Below are 9,375 nucleotides of genomic sequence, written 5' to 3'. Positions count from 1 at the left end.
ATGAGCAGAAATCACCCAGATGGCAATTTTCTTATTTTGAACCAAACAAGCAAAGTAAAAAAAAAAAGAAAATTGGTACTTTTTGATTTCTTAAAACTTTTCCTATAAATTTTTTAAGAAACACAAAGAAATCATATTTTGGGTGGAAAATATTTTCTATAATTTGTAGAAATTAAACCAAACACTTATTTCCTACGCAGCCTCAAACAATTCTCTCCTCAGAATTCCACCTAATGATTCCTTCACCTATTAGTCACCCGTTCTACTTTTGGGCCCTACTTTCTCCAGATCACACGAGTTGCAGAAATCAACATGGTCGCCATAACTCTCGTTAAAAGAGTACCACGAAAGTGAGCTTGTGGATGAGAGTCTGCCACATCACCACGGGCACGAGCGAAAAAGCGCAGCTGCGTTCCTACCGGACACTAGATTTTCGACACGTGTCTACACCATTCTCGCTCTCCGCCGCGAATCTTCGGTTTCCTCTCTCCCGTCCCCAAATCCACAAATAACTATAGTGGCTGAGATTTTTTTCCCCAATTATTTTTTCTTTCGAAAAACATTTCGAAATTGAAATTAAAGATATAGAGAGCAGCGGACGAAGGAGCTCCTCTTCTTTCTCTTTTTCTCTCGATTCTTCGTCTTCTCGCAAGAAGAAATAGTCTTTTTAGTTCTCCATTGATGCTGAGATCTCGAGCTCGATTACGAGTATATTAAGCTTTGTTTGGTTTGGATCGGCGGGATGGGGATTGGATGTGCCTGATGCGCGCTGCATCGGCCGCTAGAGGTGAGTTTTGAGCAATTCTGTTTGTTTTTTCCCTTTCGATTCTTAGGGTTTGTTGATCTCTTCTTGCTTGCTAGGTTGCAGGATCATGGCTGCTGACTGGACTTTAATTTGGTGAGGTTTCTGAGCTCTGATGCTAATTTTAGTAAGTTGTTAAAATTTTCTAATTTGTGTTTTTCAGTGGTAGATGTGATTAAGTTATGAGGTATTATATTCGTCAAATTGAGCGGTTGATTGGAGACATGGAAGGAGAACTTGTGCTATTTGTTGATTACTTGGAGGAGAGCTAGTACCCAAAGCTGCTGTGTTTTGTTCTTGTTGATTTTAGGATTTGAGATCTGGCAACAAATGGAAACGAATTCTTCGGGTGAAGAGCTTGTCGTAAAGGTGATCTCTGACTTGAATTGCCAGTGAAATAATGTTTGTTTGGTTCCAAAATGTGTTCATTTGTTTATGTTAATTTTGTACGTATAATAGACAAGAAAACCATATACAATCACGAAGCAGCGAGAGAAGTGGACCGAGGAAGAACATAACAAGTTTATTGAAGCTCTGAAACTGTATGGAAGAGCTTGGCAGCGGATTGAAGGTTGTAAATTTGATTCCTTTTTCTTTTTCCCAAGTTAGTTTTTAATTACAGATGCTTTGGTTTTGTACACTGCACAGAGCATATTGGTACAAAAACAGCAGTGCAGATTCGGAGTCATGCACAAAAGTTCTTCACAAAGGTCCAGTTGCTCTCTCTCTCTCTGTGTGTGTGTGTGTGTGTGTGTACTCCAGAGGTATATACCTCTGCAGTTGGAACTAGATTCTTTACTGAAATAGCTTAGCGTAGTTTTGCAAAACTGAATCTTTCTTGTCTTTCTTTATACAATATTTTCATGCGCAGAGGTTTACCCCAAAAAACTCTATGATGTGGTGCTGTTAAGTTTTGAAATCGTTTAGTACTGTTACTCTAGAATCAATCAATGGTCTTAGTAATTTATGTAATGGGTTAAAAACCATTCTCTTTGTTCTGGTCTTGTTGGTGATGTCTCTTTGGATGTGTTGTCCTGAATCCTATGTTCCTATTCATATGAGGATTTTTCTTTTCTTCCTCCCTTTTAGGGCCCTTTCTAGATGTACCACAGGATTCTCAGAACATCTGTACAAAACTATATTAGACCTAGTTCTTATAGGATTACTGTATGAGTCCTAATCTTTATGGGATAAAGGGGTATTTTAGTAGAAGCTTTTGGTAGTGACAAAACAATCTTATAGTCTTTGGGAGCCATTTGAGAGATTGCATTTTTTAGTGGGTATTTTAATAGAAGTTTTTGGTAGTGATAAAACAATATTATAGTCTTTGGGAGCCTTTTTTTTATTGGGAATTAGAGTTTGAGAGCTCTTCCAAGCTTCTATTTAGTGGAGCGATCAATTTCCTCTAAGTCACAAGGCAGACCATATAGATCATTGAGTTCCTATAATTCTTATTCTTTTGCATAACTGTGCGATAACATAGATCTTGGCCTTCTTGAAACATTTCCCACGAAACTTGATCATTGTTGACTCGCTTAAAAGAGAGATACTATTCTGTTGCATCAGTTGTTAAATGAAACAGAAGATGCTAACTCTTTTTTGAATAGGGTTATTACAGATAGAAAAGTAATCCAACATCTTTTAAAAAAATACTAACTGTAGCATATTAGAATTAGATTCTTTGTGAAAAGAAGGAACGTCTAGTTCGACCTGTCTGGTAGAAAGGTGTACTTGTGCAACCTATAAGTCTGGAAATCAGTTGACTAATGAAGTTTGTCTGAGGCTTGTTGGGAGATGAATGATACCTATAAGGACTACTGTACAACCTATAAGTGGTGGGTTTGTTATGGGGGTACATATTAATTGAGTTAGCATGTGGGTCGTACCTAGGAGTGAGACCATGTGGGTTTTCCATAGTCCTATTGTAGGAGGTTTCCAATGACCATGGAAGAATTGGGTAAAAAATTTGAGCAGGAGGGATATAATAAGTAAATTGTTAAGAGGCAAATTGTTGTGGCGAGGGAGTCGGTTTGTGAAGGGAGTATGATACATTCAATGACTGGATGTCTTTTAAGAAGGGGTGTTCTGAAGGGGAGGAGTTGGCAGAAATTATTCCTGATGCTATGATCCTTTTGTACTATACCTCCTAGTTGTTGAGTAGAGAATAGTTGAACCATGGTAGTTCATAAGGCATCTCAGTATTTGATCCCTAGATTTGTTTGCTGGCTATATAGCTTTGACACTCGAGACTTCCTAGCCAACCCTCGCTGGTCTATGATAACTGGAGCCTCTCATTGGAGCCCCTCATTGTAGGACCACTGATACGAGGATTAGCTCGTCTGGGTGATTAGGAGCCTCCTTGTCTGTTACATGGGTATTTCTATCATGAAGCCGTGCTGTGACTCGACATGTATCGGAAACCCATGCTCATAGGACACTCCTTGGGCACTCCTTGAATAAACGCATGCATTCTTTCACATGTGCACTCTATTCTATATTACATATTTTAATTTAAAGCACTTGTCATGCTTTTTCTTGGATGTATATTCTACGCTTCAGATTCACTTCGTGAAACTTATGAACATGGCTTGGGTGGGTCTGATTTAGGTCATACCTAGTTTGAAGCTATGATTGTAAAGGCTCTTGTGGCTATCTACTTCGAGAATGTGACGTGTACCCGCCTGTGCCTATCCTTTACAAATTTGTCATGTCCTCTACCCGTACCACCACCCATACCCGTTTCAATGCAACATAGCCCCTTGTCCGTCAATTGACTCCCATTGGTTTTAATAAACTCCTACATCCTTGATGTTAGTTGCGTCTACCTCCTTGACTGCAAGAGCCTCCGATACCAATTTGTTGTCCTCTTTGGGGAAAAAACTAGCATTATTGGGGAAATGTTAATCCATCACTTTTAACCGCAAAACTGTAATGTTTTTGAGCTACATACCTTGTAAATCATCAATATTTATTAAAATTACTCCCAAGTCTTGATGTTTATTTAAATGCCTCTCAAATCTTAGACTTCGGATTCTTCTACGCAAATGTTGAACTCCACTATGTTTACGGGGGAGGTAGAATAGTAGCACCACCCCTTTCAACGGTCTAATGCCTACCATATTTTCTTTGGTTTGGGTGGAAAAAATCTAAAGGTTGAGGTTTGAAGGCATTTTAATAAATGTCAGGATTTGGGGGGAAATTTAATAAATGTTGATGATTTTAGGGGTTACGTAGCCAGAGAATGCCAAACTGTGTTGAAAGCATGGTATACCAAGTTTAATACAGATCTAAGTAGAAATACAACCTACAGAAGAGATTCGGTAGACTGAAAGCTGATCTATCAAATACCTATATCCATGGCTAATATTGACATGAGAGAACAAACCTATGCCAAAGAGCTACATACAAGTTTGGAACTAGCCAGTTCTATTATCAACTAAAGAGTAAACATTATAATTACCTACTATAAAAGGAATAATAACTAATACCAGTGAAAAGTAGAACACAGTAGCCATAAAATCCTATACAGGAGCTGGTTAAAGTAGGGAATAGGAAAGTAAAAGGAATCACAGAGTAGAAGGTCAAAAGGGAAGAAGAATAGAAGAGGATTATGCAGAACAATTCTTTTGAATATCAGGGAAAGGAAGATTCTTGAACCTTGTCAGGTTTGGCATAGTTTGTGGGCTTTTATCCATAGGCCACACTTGTACTTAGCGGCCCCAAGATTTCTTTTGATAATGGATTTTCCTTAACGAGCCGCTTGCACTATGTGTAAGCTAGAGACACAACTTAGAGAAGGCTGACAGATGATTCACTCGATGTGCATCACAAAGTTTTTTGTCAAATATAATTATCTTAACTGAGTTGATGCCAACTGTATTATTGACATATTTAAGTGATTTAGTTGCACTACTTCATCGTTACTATATCTAGAAATTTTATCTGATTTTTTATTACACAAATTTTTGGTTTGAAAGAAAAGTTCAAAGTTCGCCACGCTTTTAGTAGTACATTAAATTGATCATTCACCTTTAAAGTATACAACATTGTATAGACAATTCAAAACCTTCTAAAATGTATTAGAAGTTTATTTTTTCAGGATTAGAATTTAATTCAATCTCAAATAAATTAGAAAATCTTCAATTTTGGACAAACATAAAATATTGTGCTGAAGAGAATCAAGTTGGGTTAACTTTTTATGATTAATAGCATATGAAAAATCAAATGAGAAAGTTAAAGCCTAGATTAAAATAGATTATATGCAATGCATTTGACATATAATAGGCAGTATCTTCGTAAGAAAATCATATCAAATTACATAAATCATTATTATTTTTATAAACATATCAAAAGATCACATGAAGAACGTTAAACATAGATTAATTTAGATTACATGAACACTGCATTTAACATGATAAACATGTGGAAATTAAGTGAAATAATGTTAACTTAAAAGCTCAAAAAAACTTAAACAATTTACTCAACTCTTAGAATGTAGAGGAAATGGCAATTGATATTTGTATCATAAAATATTGATGTCAATTTGAAGAAATGTTTTGTATACTGCATATACATTGCTGCAGAAGCTAGTGAGAAAAATAGGGAAAATGAAAAATGGAGAAGACGTGGAGGGGGTGAAAAAGGGTTAGGGCGAGGTGAGTCGAATGAGTGAAGCTAACCAATCTAGCCATCACCGTTCCAACCGTAACGAAGAAAAATGAAGAGAAAGGTTCGGATTTTTTCCCCGTTAGGTGTATATGTTGAATGTGTGTAAGAGTCAGGTTACATGATTCAACTCTTTCTCCTTATTTGTTTAAGGATAATCTGAGAGCAACAAATATCTATGCAAATTCCTATGCAAATTCCTTTTTACTTCTTCTCTCCTCTTTGAAGAGACATGTAGGACCTTTATCATGTGGCACAAGCCGCATCCGTTTGTCTCTTTCTTTGCTTCATAAGCAACATTCTATTTCTATGTTTGTAGTGTAAAGAAACCAAGCATAAAGTTTGCTAGTCAATAGTATTTTTTAGTTTTTGCTAGATTTATTTATGGATAAATTGTACATGATTCTAGTTATTATCAGGGCTATATTGAAACTATAGAAAACCACCATTACTGTTGAATTTAATAGAGACTATCTTACATCGTGTTAGGTTTTCTAAATCTTTTGCCAAATCTAGATAGTGCGAGGGTATTATATTAACCTTTGATGGTAAAACTTTCTTCTCTATGATATTTGATGAAACAAAATCTGTCATTAGATAATATAAGCATCTTCTACTGAATTCGGTAGAGGAGTTTTTTGCAATATACTTTTGTTTGAATTTTGGAAGATATTGGAATCCCAAACATTAGAGGTTGAAACTTTAACTACCGACACACACACACATATACACATACATACCTACATGTATATATACATATGTACCTATATACGTGTATATAGCTATATACACTTCTATATACGTTACATATGTATATATACATGCGTATATATAAACACTCACACATACACGCATACATATATACATGTATAGATGTATATATATACATGTATATACATATGTATATATAAGTTTATATATAGAGATACATATATATATCTAAACATGTATTACTTCAAACTTGCAAGAACTCCTACTACCCAAACTAACATAAGAGCTTCTAGTCAGCTTCCCAAACTCACAAGCATCACACTGCAGCTTCTGTTTATTTACTTTTCCAAACAGGGTTGGATACATTTTTCCCAAAATGCCAAATGATGGATGTCCCATCCGTTGATGATAAAGCATCAACTCATCTTCTGCACACACTTTAGCTCCTCCTGTTCCCGTCCTCTCCACCACAAATGTCAGCGCTGAGTCCATCCCTTCGCGGTCCAGGTACCACAGCCCGCTACGTCATGTCGCAGTCCCAAGTCTTCGCTCTGTCCCCTTTTCCTGGAAGATCACATTGGGAATGTCAAAAGAAACAATACAATTTAGTTAGAGGATAATAGCACTAATGGATAACAGGCTAACATGAAATGAAGGAGCATGCAGAATATTAGATAAAGTTATAAAACCTGTACAACTAACAGTTCCCTTACCAACCACATCCTGTGCTGTACCATCAGCGATTTGGATGCTCTCTGCTTCTGCTAAGTGAGTGTAAGATAAGAACTCACTGGTATTGCCTGTCACATGTCTGGATGTTCCAGAATCCATTATCCAGGCGGTGGATCTTCCCTCGTTTGGGTGTGCACGAAGGGCGTAATTGGCATAGTCTCCTCTAGAGAAAGTAGTAGATGCCCCCTCAGACACATCACCTACTGCTCTCTGCTTCCTCAGTGCTGCCAAGAGTGCCTGATCCTCATCAGTGAAGGTCATCTCAGCTTCTTCCCTTTCTGTCACTGTCAAGTTTGCTCTGTGGCCTCCTTTTTCACCTCGCCTGCCTCCACAACCACGACCACGGCCTCCAGCCTGATCACGTACACCCCAGTCCCTTTCCCTGGGTGATTTAGGGCACATCTGTCTCAGATGCCTTACTTCTTCGCAGTTGAAGCACTGCCTAGTCTCTCTTCTGAATCTAGTGTTATCCGGGTTGGATATCACTAGTGCAAACTTCTCCCCTGTAAGTCCACCAATCCCAACCTGTAGCCTGATACGGCTCTCCTCCTGTATCATGACCGAGACTGTCTCCTCCAGTGGTGGGATCTTCGTCTGAGTTAGTAGCAACGCCGTCCTCTGCTCATACGCTGGAGCCAAGCCTCAGAGAAATAACATGGTCATCTTCTATAAAGAGGCATCGCGCTCCTTACACTCCGGGTCCTTGCAGCTTGCTAGGGGCGAGAAGTGATCGTGATCGAGCCACAAGCGCTCCAGCTCTGTGGCATACTCCTGTACAGTCTTCTCTCCTTGGACTGTAGCGTTGATCTCCTTCTTGATCTGAAATACCCTCAGGTTATTCCCCACCCCATCGTAGGTCCTCCTCAACTTCTCCCAGACATCTTGCATCATCCCAAGACCATCTATTGTGACAGCAATTGGCTGGACTACGGAATTCAGAAGCCAGATGTACACCAACATATGAGTGGACTTCCACTCATCTCTTCCTGCGGAGCCCTCAGTCGGCTCAGTCTTCTCCCCTGTCAAATATCCCTCTAAGTTCCTCCCGGCAAGGGTATATTTCACCCCTCGCGATCAACTCAAATATGTCGCGGGTCCATCAAGCTTTACATCGATAGGTGGAAGCTCCACCTTCTTGGGTGGTGGCTTTGTCGAGCCCTCTCCCGCCGAAAACCTCATCAGTTGCATTAGTGTTGAGATCTCCTCAGGATTTAACTTCTTGATGATCTCCTCAATGTTACATTAAACGTTGGGCGCTCCTAGGCGTCGGACTTGGCGCCCAGCGCTTAGACGCCTAGGCGGGCGCCTAAGCGGTTTCTGGTCGGTTTTTAATATCCAATAACTAGAAGTTTTGGTCCTAAAATATCAGCAAAAATTAAACATTCATATACTTAAAATTAAATATAAAATTAAACTTAATCAATTAAACAGTTAAACTCAAAAATTAAACTTAAACAATTAAACTTAATATATTAAACTTAAATAATAAATACAGTTAAACAGATTCAATGTGTAATTCTTAGACAAAATCTCAAAACAAGAAATATATAAACTCTCTCTCACGTGTAATTTCCCTTTCTGACTCACATGTAATTTTCCTTACTGAGTTACTGTTAACTTATTTTTGTAGGTCAAAAATTAAACTTAAACAATTAAACTTAATATAATGTAAATATATTAAGTTAGCATGTAATAAATGCATATGATAGTGATAGAGATAATAAGTTTAGTCCTTTACTTATAGAGATGAAGCTGACTGGCAACGAGATGAGAACGAGGTCGGAAGTTGAGCTCGAAGACGAGATCGGAAGCGAAGGACGAAGACGAGATGAGAACGAGGTCGGAAGTTGAGCTCGAAAGTTGAGCTCGAAGACAAGATCGGAAGCGAAGGACGAAGCCAAGATCGGAAGCGAAGGACGAAGACGAATCGGAAGCCCAGGACGAAGACGAGATCGGACGCCCAGGACGAAGACGAGAGCTCTGAGGTTCTGGCGGCGTCAGGAGAGTTAGATTAGGGTTAGTTTTTCTTTGTTTGTATTTTGGGTTTTGGGTTTTGGGTTTGGGTTACGGGTTTTGGGTTTGGATTTTCGTTTTTTTCTATTTAAATTGTGAGGCGGCCCGCTTAGCCTTGGGCGGCCGCCTAGGCGCTTCCAGCGCCTAATTGTGGCCGCTCAGGGCATTTCTGCACGTCCTGGGCACCGCCTCCGCCTAGGCGGGCGTCTAGGCGGACGCCCAGAGCGTTTTTTACAACACTGGATCTCCTCCATCGGATTTCTGCCGGTCTCCGTCATCGATCCAACTTGTATTCTTGTTGTGCGCAGCGAAATTTTCGGCAGCACTTCGACAGCACAACAGGAGAGTTAGATCAACAAGAATTCCTGTTTCACAAAGAAAACAAGAACCAAAAGCAAGATATCTCAACAAAGTGGGATATAAGCTCTTCCTCTCATCAGTTTTAGGACTGA

At 39.0% G+C, this 9,375-nt stretch overlaps 1 protein-coding gene across 5 annotated transcripts in view; it reads left to right on the top strand.

Annotated features, from left to right (window-relative positions):
• Positions 508-9,375, top strand: part of LOC109823549 (protein CCA1-like) — a 32,843-nt gene continuing 23,975 nt past the window's right edge. The window contains exons 1-5 of one of the 5 annotated variants that reach the window (XM_020389843.1): positions 508-787; positions 869-898; positions 972-1,171; positions 1,262-1,373; positions 1,451-1,512. In XM_020389843.1, the coding sequence (XP_020245432.1) occupies positions 1,133-1,171; positions 1,262-1,373; positions 1,451-1,512 (213 nt within the window). In that variant the 5' untranslated portion in view covers positions 508-787; positions 869-898; positions 972-1,132. Of the gene's footprint in view, positions 788-861; positions 899-965; positions 1,172-1,261; positions 1,374-1,450; positions 1,513-9,375 lie in introns of all 5 variants that reach the window. The other 4 variants (XM_020389837.1, XM_020389832.1, XM_020389827.1 and 1 more) reach the window with 4 other exon arrangements.

Source organism: Asparagus officinalis, chromosome 1 (genome assembly GCF_001876935.1).
Source record: "Asparagus officinalis chromosome 1, Aspof.V1, whole genome shotgun sequence".
Lineage (NCBI taxonomy): Eukaryota > Viridiplantae > Streptophyta > Magnoliopsida > Asparagales > Asparagaceae > Asparagus > Asparagus officinalis.
Note: the sequence above shows the minus strand (reverse complement) of the source record. Positions and strands in the feature narration are given on the sequence as shown.